The sequence below is a fragment of the Tyto alba genome, unplaced genomic scaffold (assembly GCF_018691265.1).
Source record: "Tyto alba isolate M040663 unplaced genomic scaffold, T.alba_DEE_v4.0 Super-Scaffold_6, whole genome shotgun sequence".
In the NCBI taxonomy this organism is placed as follows: domain Eukaryota; kingdom Metazoa; phylum Chordata; class Aves; order Strigiformes; family Tytonidae; genus Tyto; species Tyto alba.
In genome coordinates this window covers 16,456,870-16,477,883 of record NW_024881327.1, presented here as the reverse complement: position 1 = coordinate 16,477,883, position 21,014 = coordinate 16,456,870, and the positions used below count along the sequence as shown (strand labels likewise).

At 34.0% G+C, this 21,014-nt stretch overlaps 1 protein-coding gene across 2 annotated transcripts in view; it reads left to right on the top strand.

The window, feature by feature from the left end:
• GPM6A (glycoprotein M6A) overlaps positions 1-21,014 on the top strand; it is a 126,125-nt gene that overhangs the window by 98,710 nt on the left and 6,401 nt on the right. For both annotated transcript variants that reach the window (XM_032988386.2, XM_032988387.2), the window contains 4 exons: positions 369-525; positions 14,180-14,333; positions 16,489-16,565; positions 17,954-18,019. In XM_032988386.2, the coding sequence (XP_032844277.1) occupies positions 369-525; positions 14,180-14,333; positions 16,489-16,565; positions 17,954-18,019 (454 nt within the window). The remainder of the gene's footprint in view (positions 1-368; positions 526-14,179; positions 14,334-16,488; positions 16,566-17,953; positions 18,020-21,014) is intronic.

The window sequence follows — 21,014 nt, the reverse complement described above, 5'->3', positions numbered from 1 at the left end:
TGTTACTCAGGAGATGTATCAGGTTCTTGTTTCCTTTTTCTTTTCTTTTTTCATTTGACACTTTATTGAGAGAAAAAACAAAATTAACTGACTTTTAAATTACACTGACAAATTGTGCTATTTTACATACACAGATTCATTTTTACATTTTATTAAATTAAATGGCTCAGTGTTTCTTGTATCAATGCTATTTTATTCCAAAGCTCACTCCTGTCCTCAGTTTCAGCTGCCATTCTAGCACATCAGCACTTAAGCTGACTCCAGTGTAGAAACTTTGAGGCTTAGTGGGTCTGATTATCTCACCCTGAAATTTCTGAGTCAGCTTTAAATATTTATGCAGATAAATATTTTTTGCTGTTCCTATACAGGATTGACATCTTCAAGTATGTGATATATGGTGTAGCAGCTGCATTCTTTGTATATGGCATTTTGCTGATGGTGGAGGGATTCTTTACAACTGGTGCCATCAAGGATCTCTATGGGGATTTCAAAATCACCACTTGTGGCAGATGCGTCAGTGCCTGGGTAAGTGGTTAAGAAAGCTTTTGTACTTACAACAATTTCAATACAGTTTTTATATTTGTAGTGCCTTGTGATGTTTAGTTTTTGTTTCTTTAATGTTCTCTGATACTTCAGTTTAGTGGTTAAAAAACATAGCACAGGAGAATAGCATTAGAAACGTTCTCTATATTGGTTAATCACTTAGGAGCAATTAATTCCACCAGTTGAATGGGAAAGCAGCTTCTCTCAGCAACGTAAGTTGTTTGGGACAGGACTAGAAGTGTGTAATGCCTTCACCTGTACTGGGCAAGAAATATTTTTCTTGCTAGCATTTTCACTGTTATTTTAGAAATCTTGCCTGTTCCTATTCGGGACAATCTGAGACCTGTCATCAGATTTTGTTTTGTTTCAAAATGGTAATCAGCCCATTATTTACTCCTACATTATATCTTGTTTGAAGAGACCATTCACTTATGACTCTGCAAAACCTAGGTCCAAAAAATTCTGATTTGTACTGGGATTTAAATAGAGGTTACTCTATTAAAATTGCTGACCATGTGAACTGGGATTGTTTTAAGTTCTCTGTTCAATATCGGATAAGTAACTAGCTTTTTTGGCATTTGACTCTTCTCCATCTAAGGTAAGAGACCTGGACCCTTGGTAGCTGTTGGAGTTAGATACTTCTGTAAACAACAGCAGTATCAACAAATCATAGTTTCTGATGACAAATAAATTATTAAATATAGCCAATTATATCTGGGTGTTAAGGTACACTTACTGTTATACTATATTTACAATAACTGATATATAAAATAGCCAGAAGAGGGTTTCCCATTGTACCCTCCTACAAGTGTCAACTTTTATTAAACTGGAATACAGACTAAGAACAAATATGGGCAATAGAGAATATCTTCCAGTCACACTAAAGACTAACAGAACTAGTATTTTGGATATCCTGACCTTTAAGTTTAAATCAAACACAAATAATCTTAACATTGGAAATTGGGGAATACATCATGTATGCCATCCCTACACTGATGCAACATGCTCCACAGCAATGCTGCTCTTTAGTCTTCTTTTTTCCTTTTGTTCCTGGTGAATATCATTGTATGATTTTGGCACTTTGACTAAGAATTGTTTTAAAACCTTTAAATAAATATATAAATAAAGACTGAGAAAATTTTAAATAAAGAGCAATCATTGCTTATACCAACACTGCTCTCATCTCCTGGAAAGAAATCTCTAATCTATATTCACTGAGAACCTACTAAGCTAGTTCAAATTCTGTACAGAGTGGCAGTTTTTTCAGAACATTATTTTTTCTTCACAGCTCCCATAAATGCCTGTTCTCACTATTGCAGCAGAGCAGTGCTGCATCCTCTCACAGTTTAGATGTCCTGGCAGTATAAACTGTAATTCTGTAGCACGTGTCTAGAACAAATGAACAGTTAAGCATCTATTTGATGTTTAGTATCACTGTTATTATTAATGATCCATTAAATTTATTCCTTCAACATTTTACTCTCCTCATCAATAATTTGTAATGTATGTGTTTTACTTTAAGAAACCTTGGTTTTGCAGCTAAGGTTAAGGCTGTATACTGTTTATGATCACAATTAAAATAAGCCATTGGTTCTTCTGAGTTGAATACATTATTGTTATTGTTCTTGAAGTTAGTGGAAGTTTCTTCTTTTCCCTGGAAAAGAAAAAAAAATCTGGAATTTGATTGTCTTATTCTGATGATATATGAATAAGATTGCTATGCAAATGTCTGGAACTATTTTGGGTTATTATTCTGGTTTTTGCTTCTGTGCTCTAGAGGTTTGAGAGTAAGTCAGTATGTAGAGCATTTTTGTCAATTAAAACTTGATACACTTCTTGAATAGGTTTATTTTAATTATCATGTATTTAAAATTCTTACAGGGCAAAAAACAGTTTACATCTAAAAAAAACCATTTGGAATTAGAAAATATTTCAGTCCAGCAGTAATGTATTTATAATTATGTTCTTTAAATCATGCAATGATATGAAGAAATAAGTTACAAGAATGACAAAAAGATGACTGGAGAGGTAAATTGAACCTTATCAGTACCCTTGTGTGTCAAGTGCAAGTTGTTCTATTGCTGTGCAGATTTGCTGTAATAAATTTTGTTATGTACAGTTGCCAAAATGAAATAATGCTGCTGAAGAGGATTGGCAGATACTACATGTTGCAAGAAAGCTTCCTTGTATGAAATTTTGAGACAGTACTTTTGTAAATATTAAACTCTGAGCTGCCAGACTAAACAGTTTGTTCCTTTGAGAAATACCTTAATACTAACAGAAATATACATGCAAGATATCTCTTGTTTTGAAGAATTAAAATTACAAAAATGGCTCCACATCAAAACCACCTTTGTAAAAATCCAGTTGCAACTATGATTTCACATCAAATTTTCTGATATCTTTCTAAATACCAGTTTAGCATGTTAAAGTCTGAAAATTAAGTCCTTCTGCTTTACAATTGTCACCAGTTACTTCTCATTAATACTTTGCATGAGCATATTTATTATGTCTGTGACTAAACCTATTAGGAAAATGGAGAAAAAAAAATCAACAAAAAAATTAAAGGAGGAAACGTTTGTTTTAATGTGATATGGACAACTTATATTTCTCACTGGAAATCTGAAACGTAACATCTTTTTCTTTTTTCTTATCAAAATATTCTTTTAAATGCAGGCTTTCAAGAATACTGAAAGCCAATATCTACAGAAACTTTTCATGTGCCCTTCCTGACCTCCTTCCTTCACTGTGAATAGCTCACTTTCTAGCTCTACATGGGCAAAAGGAATTTTTTTTGCTTGAAGTAATGGAAAAAGAAGTAGTTCAACCTAACTTTTCTAGTGATTGTATAGCTGCTTAATCAGCCTCTGTGAGCACTCAAAGGCCTAGCACCCAAGTCATGCCTGTGCTGCTGTGGATGTACCCTCTCAGATCTGAGAGAGGGCCTGTGAAATTGATGGTGAAGAGTCAGATTGGCAGTGTCTTCATAATTAATTTACTGTGAAAAGTAAAACAAAAGCAGTATAACAATGCCAGTCACATTCGAGAATGGATGGCTGTGTTTTTAGCCTTCATTTTTAAATGCTTGAACATACTTGTAGAGAATTAAATAAGCAGTTTTATATAATTGTGCTGCAGCATGAGTAGTAAAGAATGAGAGACAGGTCTGAAGCCAACTGTGACACTGTTTGTATATTTGCAATTTAATACCCTTCCTATTTATATTCAGCTACCTTGATCATGGCAAACCTCATTTACACCTTTCATTTAGAATGTCTGTTTATAGAGTCAATAAAAAAAATTAAGAAAGAAACACAAATGAGCCTTATTTCCTTGAAAAGTGAATGCTATGCTATTGAATGGGAAAATGGTTCTTTTTATTTCATCAGAAAATATTGGATAAAGATTTAATCAGTTGTATTTCTATTTCTTTGTATCTTATCTTTTAAAAGAAATGTGTTAAGGCTCTAGAGAAATATGATTTATATCCTAAGTTGCACTGACTAATATATCCTCTGTATTTTTAGTATTTAGGAACCTTTTATTTTAATGAGTGAAAGGGATTTTCTGCCTTTGAAAATTATTTTGACTACGTGAATACCTATGTGCTATTTGATCCATGCTTCTTAAGTGCTTTAACAAAAACTTGCATATTCCAAAATATTTCCAGATTTTATTTTGCAAGAAAAACCATGGAAGCTTCTCAAATGTTTTGAAAAAACATCTGTAAGGGATGTGAACTTGTCATTTCATCTTCCCCTTACCAGAACAGTTATTCTAGAGGCAGTAAAACTGCATCATATTGACATTTGATTCTTTGTGTAACAGGAGAAACAGAGTTCAGGCTCAGCTGGCTTTCCCCCCCAGAACAGATGCATCATTTCTGAATGCTAGAAATGAAGCTCTTATTTCTCAAAATCAGATACCATATCTGGATATTCTGGTGGCAAAATGCTGAGCTGACAGACAGAGAGGCCTTCCTTCTGATTGAATACTGATGTATCTGAGGAATGCAGAATGCTTCATACTGCTGCTTCTTCATTTATGAGAAGGACCTTCTCTCTAAGACAGCAGATGTACTTATGTGTCTAGGATCCCTTAGTCCAACCTTAAATAAGGAAAGTGTGTAACAAACTCTTGTCCCCATACATGTTAAATAGCAAATGCCGTAAGTAAATAGCTTCAGACACTGACATGGGAAATGGGGAAGGTGAGATTCATATGGTGGTCTCACCTTTCAGACTATATAGTTAAAAAACAGGCTCATGAATTATTGCTACAAATACCCAAGAAGCTGATGGAGAAGTTAATTTTGGAGGGAATGCATTGTGACACAGTTTTATCCCACCTAACCAGTAACGTTGCTACGATTGCCAAGAGAAGGGCCTGCGCTCTTTCAGTAATGGAGAGACAGGGTTAGAGAGACTCTCAGATGAGCTAAATTTTTCTGCAAGTGACTATCCTATTTTCTGCAAAAAGAATAACCCTCAAGTTTTTTAAGTTAGAAGACATCTTTTATATTAAGCACTTCAGTCGACTATCTAAATTTAGTAGGGTGTATCCTGCTTGACTGCCTTTAGTAGGAGTTTAGGTGAGTAACATTTGCTATCTAAACACTTCTGGAGTTAGTAAATAAAGTAAAACATATTAAAGATTTTATAGGTTTCTGGAAGTCAACTTATCTCTGGATACTAGACCAATGTTGGAATTTTTTTAGAGGACTCAGTTCCTTGTGATCTTTTGTGCTTGTTCTTGAAAAAGGAAATACAAACCCTACCAATACTTCAGAACTCAGCCAAGTGGTTAAGAGAATCTCTCATCTTTATGCTATTACACTCCCAGCTACATTGCTAATAGACATACAGTTTCTTAAAAAGAAAGAAGAATGCGAGGTTTTACTTTTTTTTTCTCTTTTGGTTATACTTTTAGAAATCTTTTGCGGTGAGCTCAGAAATTATTTTTTATATATATTTCTAGCTGCTGACTGTATTTCTGGTCTGTTTTATTTCTGTAATGTGGCCAGGTTGCTTTGTTTTTCTTTATTTTATACTTTCATATTTTCGCACTCGGGGATATCACACTTTTGAAATCATTCTTTCATCTGATCATTCCTCTTCTCACATAACTTACTGCATGTTTCATACACAGCCCTTTTGTTGAGTGCGGTGTTCATTGCTCCTTTTAATAAAGGGGTGTGCCAGACATTGCAGTATGCTTTGCCAGTAGCTTCTCAGCTTCTCTTCGTCTTGCTGCTCACTGACAGAACTTTTATTGTTGATGACAAACTGGACAAACTGGTTTTGCTCCAGATTTTGATGTAAGTGTGTCTTTCACATAAAGGACAGGGTATTTCCTTGACATGTAAGCTCAGTCAGTAAGTAGTTTTTAATGAAACTGTTTTCTGAAATGTGCCGCCATACATTTCCAAAGTGAGCTCGACTGTGGAAGCCTCCATGGGCTCCAACTTTCTATTATGACCATCATAAATTGTTCAAGATAATAGCTTTATTTCCCCTAGGTTCAGATAATCCTTCTCAGTTTTAACTTGAATGCTTCATCAGATGATCACAGTTTTCCCAGAACCTTGTTCCCACCTGGCTGCCTTATTCTTTTTCATGGCATCCAGACATCTTACTCTCTTTATAGTTATTTAAACCTGTGAATGTCAGTAACATCATAAACTCATAATTTTATGGTCAAAGATGTGTCCTTTATCCACTCCCAATGGTTTTTTGTCTGCTTGTTTTTCAGTTCTCCCACTTAAAGTTACTATCCCCAAAATCCACAGAAACTATATGCAAGTTTTTGTTCTTCGTATCAACTGCATCTTTCTACTGACGTCTTATAAATCCATTCATTCAATTCATTCTTATCAATTCATTACAATTTGCCATTGTAAATGTTTTTTCATATTGCTTGCCCAGGAAGAAGGAGGAAAACTTGTAAATTTATCCTCTCCCTGCTTGTATCCCTTTATTCACATACGATGATTAGCATTCGAGTTAAGCTGGTTAGACTTAGCAAACCAGAGTATTTTTATCAATACTTCTTTCACCTGAAGACCTTTAACATTTATGGTCACATTTTTAGAATCTCCTGGCTTATTAAAAGCCATGTTATTGACTTTCACTTCTTGGCAAGACAGCAGTTGAGAAAGGAAGGTTGATTCTCTCATAGGTTTCTCAAGCCCCATTATGAACAAATCAGGAAAGAACACATGTTCTTATTTTTGACAGCCAAGCATTTACTTTGAGTGACACATCTGTTTAGAGAAGTTATAAGAGTATTATTTCTGCTTTCTAGTTTCAGCTTTGCTGTCTTGTTCCCAAGTGTAGACCATGCAAACTTCCTGGGCAAAAATCGCAGTCTTGGCAATGTGAAAAATGTAAACAATCTGTACAGTGCAGTCTTTTCCTAGATGAGTGTTATTTTTTTTCTGTGTATAGAAAACTTCTCATCACTGAAAACCATTAGAGTATGGATCAGGATTTTATAAATAGGTTATCAGCAATTTGGAAGCAAAATACCTGGAAAATTTACTAGTGGGACCTGTCTACATTGGCAGGAAGTGGGTCATGATGGAACTGATTGTTTTTCATATTTTATGTCTTTGAATTGAATAGTTATGTGGCATGAACATGGTCTGAAGAACCCATGAAGCAGAAGTATTTAATGAAGGTTTCTAATATTTATATTTTTTTTAAAAAAGGCATTTTTAAAACCAAATTACCTATCTGTAATCACATTTAAATACAAACTCAATAGCTTAGCTATATTCCCAGAGAGTACCTCAAAGTATTAGAAACAATACCAGAAAGAAAAACAAAAGGAGAATGTGAAAATATAAGCATATACATTTTGAGAAAAAGTAATTCCTATCTGGCACTTTGTAAAATTAAATAGGAAATTCTGCTGCAATTAAATAGCAGATAAGATCCAATGATCTTTGTAGGAGTTCAGAAGTCTGATGGACTACAAAAATAAAAGTCTTGTCTGAAGAACATATAAAATAACTAACGTTAACAATTTTAAGCAGAACAATGCTACAAAACCATCAACATTCAAAAGAAGATTCAGAAATGAAAAAGTATCAGTATAACTGGTTTATAAGGAAGTACAGAAAAGATAAATTATAAAATCTTCAGGGAAAACCTAGTCTTGAATCAATGCAAAGCCATCTTCTTCAAAGTGAATATGTTCTGATAGTGGATTGTTTACAAATCAAAGTTTCAAAAACGAATGTTTGTTAGAAAATCTTATTTTTTGTATCTTTGAAGAAGCTGTGGAAATCTCCTCCCACACTGCTACCAGTAAATCAATTCAAAGTAAATCAGAAAGTAACCCAGCTTTTTATAAGCATCTAAATAGTTACAAAGCAATAGACAACATGTATAGAATATTTCAACCTTGAGATACACATTTATAGGAAATTTTAGAAAAACTCATGTGCAGATGAACAGCAGAAAATAACAGTGAAGGATTGATTTTAATTTTGTCAAAATCAGTTTTCCATCCATCTAAAATGTTTGTAGAAGAAAAATGTTTTTAAAAACCTAAACAAAATGGTTTCATAAAATGGATGCTTCAAAATTTAAAATTTCAGGGATTAAATAATTTTCTGGTAGTAGATTTTAACAATCTGAGGAATGTCACATTAGCTTGTGTTTAGTATATTGATGAATTGCAATTAGGGAAACCTGAGAAGTCTGTCCTGTTATGAGGAGGAATTTGCACCAATAAAAAAAGCCCTTTTTTTTCTTTCTTTTTCTCTTTAAGCAGTTGACTTGAATGCAAGCCAAGAAGAATCAACCACATGACAGTAATAGCATAGCATGAAATGTATCCATGTCTCAACAAGACTCTTGGAGCTGTGCCTGTGAATATAATTTGTCAGAGAGATAGGATGAACATGTTTTGTAGAGACAATAATAAATGTCCAACAAGTGATTGTTAGCAATGAGAGTGATATTTTAGACCAAACCAAAAAAAACTTTGTAAGTGTGTATTTTGTGTGATTTATAGTACATTTAGTGGTAACATCAGAACATCGGTGTCTTTTTTCCAGCATCATTATATATAAAATAAGTTGAAATAATTTTGCTTCATCTCATTCAGGAATGAGGCATGAATGTAGAGGATGCTAGTTAGCACAGAAACAAGAATATTACAGGAGGCCATTTGGTTGTGAACTACTTAACAGTCCTGCTTAAACATATTTAGATTTCATACTGTGTGTAAGATGGTGTATGAATACCAAGAGAGGTTGGCTATGGTGGCAAAGGATGATCTGTAATTTATTAAGCATTGATATACCAGTGAGTTTAAAGACATCTGTATATTTTTTTCAATTTCTGATTTATTTAGATTCAAATAAATAATAATAGTATTGCTGGCTCTAGACAACCTAACATTTTTAATTAAGCAGCAAAATCTAGTTTAGCTTCTGCCATGTTAAAATCCTTTGCCATGGTTCTCAGCGAATTTTCCACTTGCTCTCTCTCATATTTGCCTATGGAGAGCTATACATTTAAGATGCTGTTACAAAAAGGATTGAGAAGATGTTGAAGTATTTATGTAGACATTCTTATTTCAAAGTGCAAAAATTGCAACATTCTGTTGGATGAATTCTGAACCTCCCAAATGTTAAAAGAACTAAACACCTGTAATGTAAGAATACATGTTGTGAACAGGAACAAAATATCTAATATTTACACTAGTCTATGATAAAACTTTATTGATCAAAGCAAGTTGCTGTGCCTGGACTGTAGATGTAAGGTGGCAGGCAGAACCCTGCATTACAGAAAATTGAATGTATATAAACAATAGGTCTGAGGTAGGAACACATGTAGTACTTTTAAGTGTGACAATAATCTAGATGAGACATAAGCACAGAAAGGTGTCTGTCTTCTTACAGCTTTCTGGGTTGAGAGATCATGTCAGGGCATTCATATAAAATAAGTATATGATTAAATTTAGAGGAAGTGCAAATATAAGTACTGAGTGGTTTGAAATTAAGATAAAATTACATGGCAACATGAGGTTTCTGGAGTTAAGATTTATTCAGGCACTTCTGAATTTGTTGTGAAGTTTCTGTATATTTTTTTTTTTTTGGTAGTAAGCAGCAGTGTCTTCATACAATAAAATGACTGGACATTACTTTGTTTCCATTTCAACCCATCTCTCTGTAGTAACAGTACCTTTTGTATATGATTTTCACTGTCTCTGTCCCTAGGGTCACTGAAGCAATCATACAATGTTTCTTCAGGGGTATTAAAATATTTATAACAAAACTAAAACAAGAACAGTGTTTCAAATTCAATGAATGTCCTTTTCATGGGAGAAATACCCATAAATTTGATAAAAGAATGCAGTAACTGAAATCTTGCTCTTATTAAAATAAATAGGATTTGGGTAACGTTTTCAGTGGAAAGAGGATTTCAACCCGCTATGACCACCATGAAAGCTCTTGTGCTGTATCCATAATATTTCCAGAACATACTCTGAAATCTCTGCTTCCTGACATTGATATATGCAACAGATTTTAGGAAAAAAAAAAAAAAATCATTCCAGAATGGTTGATGATTTGCTTACTTTGTTAATTTATGATTCAGAAAAGTCATTACTGGCAATGAAAAGCTTATAAAATCTGGCAAGAGGGTTTTACCAGCCATGGTGTTGGTACAAGAAATTGACCACTACAAAGGTTAAAGATTTGTTTTGTTCAAATCATTATTTACTTTAGCTATTATTTCCCAATGTGAACTGAGTATCAGTGAAATTTTATCTTGATGTTTTGGTAGATGAATTTCACTATCACTTCTAGTTTGTTTTAGATTTATGTGTTTGGCTTCTTACAGTGAAAATTAAACTGATTAGAGAAAATAATTTTCACTACCAACACAATACATACCATACGAAAGAACAGACTGTGATACCTCTTTAAGATGCTGTACTGCTATTTCGTAGATCTTTAGCTTGTCACGTAGGAGAATAATACTTCAAAGGAGAAAGATCCCTTTGAATCTCAGGAGATGGAGTTCTGAGTTTAATTCTTGGAGTGAACAGGCTCCTTAAGCATTTCTTGTAAGGTCTCTAGAACAAAGAGGGAATATAGTATTAGCAGAGAAATCTACCTAAAAAAAATACTTTAGTCCTTCATCTGTGGTTTAAAAAAAATAATAATTCACAATTTCGTTCCATTATAACAAGAATTTATAGACTAATACCTCCTATTGCTAGAAGCTAATCATTTGTTGTGCAAGGTTAACCTTTTGCTTTTTACCGCCCCTACAGCAGAAAGTGTATTATTGCCCAGATCACATTTTTGTAGTTTGCTTCACTGATATCAGTGATAGCAGCTTCCAGGGATAACTCTCATCCTACCAAGTGATTTAATGTGAAGCTTTGCATTTTAGTTCTTCTTACATGAAACAAGATTTGTTTATTTTTTTCCCCCTGTCTTCTTGGTGTTATGACATGAATGTTGGCATATTGTTGGCCACTGGCTCTTCAGTCGGAAGTGACTGAAAGAAGAAAAATAAAGGTCTTCCTTTTCTAAAATATGGTTTTAAAATGAAATCACCATTTGAGTCACTTTCTGAGATACTCCACCAAACATATTCATGTTTTTAAAAGAGAATTCCTTTTATAAACAAGCAAGGAATTCTGTGTAAGAAGGTATATCTTGTGACTCCCAGCAGCCATCATCTGATGGATTTCTCCTGCTCTTATTCTTTGCACAAGGCAGATTTTCTTTTTGAGGCTAATAAGTTTCATTTTTTCCTATTTGCTATACCAATGCTTTGTATTATCTCAGTACAGATTTTTAAGCAAGCTTCTTAAGCAAGCAAGGTTACAGAAAGTTTCATCCCTACTACAGATCAGAAAATAAAAAGGTTATTAAATAGGAATTGTAATACTCATAATAAGGCTGATCTTTCTGCTCCATTTGGTGGTAATCACAAAATGGGAAGATTCCCAAATCTGTGTGGAGCCCAGTTTTAACAACAGTTACTACAGTTCAGTAATATATCTAATATCAAAGATTTAGTTCTCCATTAAATTATTATGCATGTACTACACTGTGAGAGATGTACTAAATGTATTAAATATTATTTAGTTCAGAAATTCTAGAAGGCTCAAAAATAAGGTCTCAGGATTACCTGGTTTTGGCAAACTCATAGAATATAAGCTAGGAGGCTGATTTTACTTTAAAAATACTTTTAGAATATAGTAAACAGAATTAAAACATGTTCTGAGAATACACAGAGAACACATAGAGAGTTTTCTTCTTATTTCTTGCTCCTGCTTTAGAAAAACTGAGCACAACTCTTTAGCTTGATAATAAATTAAGATCAGACATAGCATTTTAGTTGTGAATTCATAGCCCTGAAGTGAATCTACATTTCCAAGTGATTTTCCAAGTAATTATTTGTAAATCACTGTTTGGGGTTGAACCAGACTCATTAGCTTTAACACTAATATGGAGAGAAAAAAATAAAGGAGCAGTAATTAAAAAAAAATAAATAAGAGTGTGTATAAAACAGTATTTCCTTATATTGACTATTTTCTCTGCAAGAGATGGAATAGAATTTCCATTATATAAAGCAACTGACACACAGAAAAGTCTACTGAAACATTCAAGGGTGCATATTTATTATATATTTGCTATCACTTTCTCTATTTTATCAGTTGGTTTTCTAGTAAGTGTGTTTTGGGGAAGAGCTGGAAAGGAAGACAGTCATCATCTGCACAAATACATTTTCAAAAATCTTTAAGACACATCAGTTTCCCTTAGTTTGATGTTGTGTGAAGCGTTAAAATGGTTCCTTAACTTACAGACAGGCAGGTGCTGAAGTGTTGAGTACTAAATAAAGAAAAGGATAGAAAGCAGATACCAAAAATACTAAACAGAAGACTTATATTCTTTGTTCCACTTTATCTTTTACTTTCCTGCATCCTTCTGATAATTATTTTTAGTGCTATAAACTCTCTAGCTTTTCAAACTACCGCTGAAAGACTCATCTACCTAGAGACAATCAGGCAAATGAATCTGAATTGAATTTTAAACTGGATTAATTAAACTACAATAAATCTCTATGTAAATACACTTCCTCAGAATTAAGAAGGCTTTTATTTAATATTCTTTGGAAATGAGTTAAAGTAAATCAAATTAAGGTCTCTTTAACATTGCTTGAGAATGGCCATCCCATAATTTTAAAGTAATAAAATTACCTCACCTAAAACTCAAACCTTTTGTTGCTTTGGATTGCTTTTCCTGAACAGGTACATGTGTACAAGCCACCTCTCTAACAGTATTTGCTACCATTTACAACCCTTTGGAGACTGACCTGATTTGATTTCCATAACTAAAATCTGTATTTGTGTTGGGCTTTTTCCTTTATCATCTGATGTGAGAGATCTTACATTAAAAAAGATCTAGAAAATGTCTTCCATTTTCCCCATATTTACTCTTTAAGGTTTAATTTTAAGCATATTGTGGACCAGTTTATTTAACTTTCAAAATTAACTCTTATTTCTTATTCTCAGAACCAGCGTTTTTCTGTGGTAAGCAGCTAGAAAAATGTGAGCATGCTGAAATTTTTTTGTTTCAGTAATGTGTTTAGATTCATCAGCATTTCTGAAGTCATCAAATCTTGGGGCTATTTGGATTCTACATTTAGAGGCTGACTTATCTTCCACATTAACCATGTAGCATCTTCATATCTTTTCCACAGCATAAAGTGAAAAGGTAATTTGTTCATGAATGTGTCTGCTAGTCATCTCAGGTTAGAGCAGGGTAGTAATGTAACATGCTTAGGTATTTACAGAAGCTGGGTGTACCAGCATAACTACTAGCCCTGAAGGCAAGTAGAGTTCAGTGCCTCCTACAAGCTGATTGCTGTACTCTTGAGGCTCATGGCTAAAAAAAAGAAAATATGTAGCCTTTGGAGACACATCTTGCAGAGCATGATATTTAATGTGTTTCTTATTAACAGAGGTAAGTTCCATAGTTTGTTCTGAATAACATATTCACTTGAATGTAGACCCCTAATATGTCTAAATACAGTAACAAAATGGCAAATATATTGTCTCACTGGTTCAATGCAAAATGGATTTGCCAGTGAGATTCTGTGGCAGCCATGGATGATGACTCGTTTTTATTAAGACCCAGATTTTAAAAGCTAAAGCAAGCAAAGGCTGTAGTATTCCATTCCAATTTTTTGCATCATGACTGATAGTGGACAAAACAGTCATGTGGTCTCTTGTCTTAACTATGGAGCAGTGGTGATTATAGAGAGAGAGACACATGCTTCACAAAGCATGCAGCTGTGTCTCCTTCAGATGTGGTGCTTTGCATCAGTCATTGGCCCAAGAGTGACAGGAATGTGGAATAAGCTTGCACTTCTAGAAGCATAGCTACTTGTTCTTCAGAAACATCATGTTAGGTCTCCATCACTCACTTTGACCAGATCATTAACTGATTATCAGACCAAAACTGTAATTTAAATAAGGACAGAAACAGATTAAAACAGTCAGAAATGTGTTTGTTGGTTCTTTGTACTTCGTTTTTAGCAGTGGATATCAGTTAAGTTCTGACTTACTACTGGTTTTGTTTTTCCCTCTTTTACTGCAGTTTATTATGCTGACATACATATTTATGTTGGCCTGGCTTGGCGTTACAGCTTTCACTTCTCTGCCTGTTTACATGTACTTCAATCTGTGGACCATTTGCCGAAATGCCACCATAGTGGATGGAGCTAATCTCTGCTTGGATCTTCGCCAATATGGTATGTGAATGAAGAGCACTAAATATTAAGCAAGATTTTACAAAAGAAAGCATTACATCATTTTGCTTCTGTGTATCTGAAATGTACTGTTTCAATGTTTCTGAAACAATTTTTAAGCATCTCTTTCTATCCTGTTACCCACTAGTCAAGGCAGTATATTAGAGATGCACAGAATTTCCAGGCCTGGCAAAATTGAATCGATATTGTGCATCTTCTCAGGGTACTAAAATTTTGTCTTGGGGCTTCTGTTTAGTCTCTTCTTTTGGAATTGCTGGAACTTCTCTAAAATGCTTAATTAGTCCTTTCTTCTGGAGAATGACTCTTTAATCTTGTGGTGGGACACTGATTTGAAGATGTGAGATCCTAGGTTATCGTCTATCTCTGCAGAGGTGAATCAGGACAGGACAAGATTCATTTCTTGCAAAAAGTTTGATGAATAACGTTCTAAGAGGCTGTTGGAGAGATAGAGAGCAGGGCTAAAGCATGAACCGCGGAGGTCAGAATACAGTAGGGGTATAAGCATACATGTGTTTTGAGGGGATGGAAAATTTGAACAAAAAGAGGTTTGGAATCTTAAAAAGCCTGAGAATTCTTGTACTGGTGATGATAATTCAGTTCCTTTCTGCCACAAGACTGATTAGAATCTTGATATTCTGGTCTCATTAGTTTCTCAGTCCACAGAGCTTTGGGTAATCGTACCCTTCTCAGGCACTTCCTTGAGTCTTTCTTTTGTTGCTTTGGCCTAATATAAAATCTTAGTATGCTTTTAATTGTTTTTTTTGAGGTATAAAAAATCCTGTATTGCTTGGGAATGAAACAGTTTGGTTCATATTAAACACTTAACTTGAAGTGAAATATTTCACATTATTTTTTTCGAGGGGAAAAAAAAAAAAAAAAATTTATTGATTTCCACACACCTCCCCCCCATGACAGGTGAGTTGAGAAAGTAATTATCTGTACAGATCTCATCAAGACTCTTAATTCTTCTTTATATGATGTTTTATTTTGCTAAAATTCGTGCCTATTTTTTATTATTCTCTTTAAAATGTGCATAGAACACTAAAATATAAAATGTATATTCTGTGGATGTAGCTGTTTCCACCAAATTCAGTGTAAAAAATGATGATTACTAATAGGAAAGAACAGTAGCATTTTTCATGATAACCGAGTTACAGAAGTTTTCTTCAGCTAGTGTTTGATTTAGTATCCAGAGATTAGCTAAAAGAAACAAAGTAGTAGATTCTAGTTATTCTTGCTGATAAAAAGACTATTATCACAGTGAAGTATATGTTTGGGTAATGCTTTTTTATTACTCGTGAAAGAAACATTGTACCAGAGCAACATGTCCGAAAACAATATACAGCACATTTCTCCACATGAGGTTAGAGAATGTTTGTGAACAGCATGGTAAGTGTATATACTGGTTGCAAATAATTTTCTGGTGTTTTGATTATTGTGCTGATCAAAATCTGGAATGAAGGGATTTTCAAAAATGGCTGAAAAATTATTACCTGCATGTTTCCTACTAGGGCTTTACTAAATAGATTATGTGTTAGTTTTGTGATGGCTGAAATTATCATAGAACCATAGAATGGTTTGGGTTGGAAGGGACCTTAAAGATCATCAAAGTTCCAACCCCCCTCCCACGGGCAGGGACACCTTCCCCCAGCCCAGGTTGCACCCAGCCCCGTCCAACCTGGCCTTGAACCCTTCCAGGGAGGGGGCAGCCACAGCTGCTCTGGGCACCCTGGGCCACTGTCTCACCACTCTCACAGTAAATAATTTCTCCTTTGCATCTAATCTAAATCTACCCTCTTTCAGTTTGAAACTGTTACTCCTTGTCATACCACTACACTCCCTGACAAAGAGTCCCTCCCCACCTTTCCTGTAGCCCCCTTTATGCACTGTAAGGCCACTATAAGGTCCCCCCGGAGCCTTCTCTTCTCCAGGCTGAACAACCCCAACTCTTTCAGCCTGGCCTCATAGGGGACGTGCTCCAGCCTCCTGAGCATCAACAAAAAAAAAAATATTTTATTGTTGAAAACAATTCTGCTAAGCAGGCAAGAATTTGTATTTCTTAGCTTTTCAGGCTCATATGAAGTAAGGTGCTATGTACTGGGAATACTAAATCCTGTGAATATTTATTCTGCTTCAGGAATTGTAACTATTGGAGAGGAGAAGAAGGTTTGCACCACATCAGAAAGTTTCATCAAGATGTGTGATTCTAATGAGGTGAATATTTTTGCCAAATCCATAATATATGTTATAGTAGGAAGTAACTGGTGTGTGTTTTCTTCTTACTCTTCATGTTCCTATTGTAGCTATGGGGATGAAATAAAATCCCAATGGAAAATACTGTCAGCAAGTACTTTTCTTAGTCTTTTACCATGTACCAAATTTAGTCAGTGCCATTTCTCCAGCCATTTGTTTTCTAAATATACATGTATTTTTTTTTTTAAGAATTCCATTGTCATGTATATTATTACTGAGATGTTTTTGAAAGCTTATGTACCTGCTGCACAATGAATAGGTCTGTATAATGAATCACTGTTTGAAGATCTTCTGATTATTGTTGTGACAGTAAAGATTTCAAATGGATTTGACCAAATCTTGCAGTGTGTTAGGATAATAACTCCTACTACGGTTTTTGTTGTAGTTTTTCCCTTAGGCAAAGGCCACCTATTTCAGTGCAGCTCTTTCTGGTTTTGTTGTTAAATGATCAGAGATAAAGACATGACAAACAAAATTACATCTATCTAAAACAAAAAGGGGGGCTAAATGCTTGTTCTCTTCAAAGTCGGAGGGTGCTTTGCTAAATGTTTAATTGGGTTTTACTGTGTTTGAATAAATCTCCCTAGAGTGAAGGTACACACTCTGCCTTTATACCAAAGCCATCTAAGAAAATGCCACCCCTGCTGTGCCATCAACACTCAGTGGCTGCTGTGTAAACTAGATCACTGAAATTAAAACCAAATGTAATAATTTGGTTTGGGGTGAAGTGAGAAAGTTGGTTATTTTGGATTATATAAGTAGCCTGGTTTATATTATATCACTATGAACAAATTTAATTGGCAAATTTCATACAATCATAGAATGGTTTGGGTTGGAATGAACATTAAAGATCATCTAGTAATTTGGGAGGAAAGTAAATCAATGTATGAGGATAGAAAGCTAAACTGAGTGAAGGGAAATGGGATTTTCTTGGGCTGTCTCTGCCACTAGAGATGCCACCACAAACATTTGTAGCTCTGCTTAGGTAGCACTGTAACTAAAAAAACAAAAAACACACACCAAAAAAAACAAACCAAAACAAAACAAAAAAAAAAAAACATGCTGGACTGTTTACTTCTAAATAATTAATTTTCTTAACATTTTATGATTTCAATAAAATATTTTTAAATAGTACAATGCTTTGTCCCCTATGTGAGCATTGTAACAAAGCAACCACAAGCAGTGCCATGTATTGATGTCAATCTTTTGGAAAAAATATTAGTGTTCATTACTTTTGTAGAAGAGCAGCACCAGAAAGGTAATTATTTGCTCTACATTATTCTGACTTTTTGTTCAGTTTCTGTTTGGTGTGTCATCATGAAAGTCCCTTTCTTTGTCCCCATTTGCAGCTAAACATGACATTCCACTTGTTCATTGTGGCTCTTGCTGGAGCTGGAGCAGCAGTCATTGCTATGGTAAGCTACCCAACACTCTCTACTTCCCTCATCATGTGAATTGATAATTCATTCTGGTTGTTACTTAGTATCAGTTATTCAATTTCCATACTATCACTCAATGCTATTACTAAAATATAATTCTGTAATTCAGTGTTCTCTTAGTTTTTTAAAATATATTGATGGATTCCTTTTGAAGTAGAGTATTGATTACTTTTTTTGAATCAAAAAACACCTTTACGTACATGCTAAGAATTTTACTAATCTCTTGCTGTGTTCAGGTGGGTTTCTGAACTCATGTGTCTGTCTCATGACCATAGTAATATAATATAATTTTATGATCTGTGCCTTTCTGGGTATTCGCAGGAATGCCATGCTGCTATTTTAGGAGCAGACCCTTTTTTGTTAGTTTTATGCATATATGTGAATGCATCAGTTTATCAGTTTTTCTGCCAGGACTTTTTTTTTTTTTTTTTTTAATAATGAAGATTACTTTGAATTTGATGACATTTTGCCAGTGAGAATCTTCCACTGATCAAAAAGTGTATGAACTAGTGCCCTGCTTTTCTGCCTTTTGTCTGCTTAAACATATTTTTAGAATGGGGGTTCTGTACTAATGTAGGTTTGTAAAATACACACTGTAATGGGAAGTGAAAAATTACTGTTAGTTGGTACTGATGCATTCCATAATAAAAGTGTTAGTGGTGGTGATTACTATTACTACTGCAAAGTAATTTTGAATCCTAGGGCCATCAATTTTTTGTTCTCCTTAGAATTATGTTTATAAAAAAAGACAATCAGATAACATTCAATGAAGCTAGTATTTCTGTTGCACTAGTGATATTTTTGCTGTTCTCTGACATTATTTCAGTATTACATGACACCCTGCCAACACAGCAGAGATAGCTAAATGAAAAAAATATATTTTCAATGTAATTTTTGCTTCAAGACGACAAAAAATAAGTATAATAGTATAATATAATTTATATTAATAATTTAATTGATTTACCAAATGGAGATTTTTCTGCTTTCAGCTGAAAAAATGGTGACCTAATAGTAATTATGATAATATATATATTAGTGTTAGGAAAGTATATCCAAGAGACCATTAGTTCTCCAGTGCATTATTGATTTTAAGTATATTCAGTAGTAATTATCAAATGCTAGTTTGTCCAGATAACAATTCTGCATTTCAAAGAAGAGTTTTGAATCAGAATATCCACCAAAAGATTTTCAGTGAAAACAAATTAATCTTCAGTGGAAGCAAATCAAGTAAGTACATTGATCCATGTAGTTAAATATATGAGACTTTCGATGAAGTTTAAAAAAAAACCTCAAAGCTCACAGTATCATATCAAAGATGTCATAGATGCATTACACAAGCACTAATCCACCAAGACTTCACTTTGATGGCTCACATTTATTCACATATTATTGAAGGGTTACTCATACCCAAGTATGCTTTTTATTGGATTCTGTGGCTGCACAGATCAGGCATGATAACACTGTTTCAACAGAAATATGAGTTAATGTTCTAAGTGCTAATAAATTGTTTAGTGTCTGAATGATGGTAAATGTATGTTTTATGAAATGTATGAAATGTTTGCAACTATGTTGTATATATGTAATTTTTTTTTTTTTTAAGTACCATTGTGATCTGTTAGGTACCTGGTGAACACTAGCACATTCCACTCTTTGATTGTGGTAATTACTAAAACTGGCATACCAGACCACATTTATCGGTTGAGCGGTGTGCTTCACACTGGATACAGTGAACCAAAGGCACGGGATATGAGGGGAAGTTCAGAATTTTGTGGCTGGACATGCAGATATTAGCAGGTTCTCTTTCTTTAAGGGAAGTTTGCTTTCCCAATGAAGAAGTAATTTAGGGGAGGGAAAGTGAATTTTGAGTCCTAAATGTCTCATGTAGGAAGAGGGAAACACCTTTTCCCCAGATCCTATGCTCAAGTTAGTAGAAGGTGGTAAGGTATCAACAATGGGCTAGGGTGAGAAACAAAGAGGCCATTTAAGTCCCTGGAGTACCAATGCCCTTCCCTAAACGTGCTGTTACAAGAGTAATCACAAATATAATCCAATGAAGTTAGTCTTTATATATATCCATAATGGTAGCAGATCTCCATGTTTGTGAAATTTAACAAGACTTCTTAACAGAAAAATGGGATTAAAATACCAGGCCTTTACAAAAGAGAAAGCTTATGAATTTATTGAGCTTTTAAAGCATTTATTGAAAACAGTTACTTTAAACTAGAATAGTCCATCTGACTATATTAGTACATGTTTTGTATTTATTACCAGCCAGTAATAGTAGTGCATCATCAGTGAGACTGCTGAATAACTGATATTGGTAAAATCTGTTCTTTTAAATGACATTTTAAGTCAGGACTTTGATATTACTGCACTCCTCACTTCTGGATTTTTGGACATTTGCAAGTGCCAGATTATTTAATATGTGCAGATTTCTTTAACTCTTTTAATGTCAATATTTGTCATGAAATTCACTACAGAAATCAGCTTGTTCATAAATAATAAGACCATCTGTCACCAGGATGATTTTCATGAAACTATTTTAAAAATATTTTTTGAAAAAATATAGTCATTTACTGAAAAAAAAACAAAAAAACAAAAAAAAATTGTTAATACTTGCAAAACCATTTAATCACAAGTCATAATTTTCCCAGATCTACTACTTTAATCTCTCTTTTGATCTCAGATTTGTATATGAATGTTAGAATTTTTTAACAATTCACTAGCTGCCTCTTTATACTATTTTGGGGTTCAAAAAGAGAATTGCCCTATGAGTTAGGATTGATGTATAGAAAAACTCAGTTTTTTTACAGTATATGTCAGGGGAAGCTTTATTTTTCAGAGAAGGAAAATGTCAAATACGATATTTTGAAAATTTATCATTCTTAGAATTCATACCAAGATGAAAAAAAAAGATATAATTATTTATGTTGTAGATGCTTTTTGTGAGTCTTGAGAACAATAAAAATAT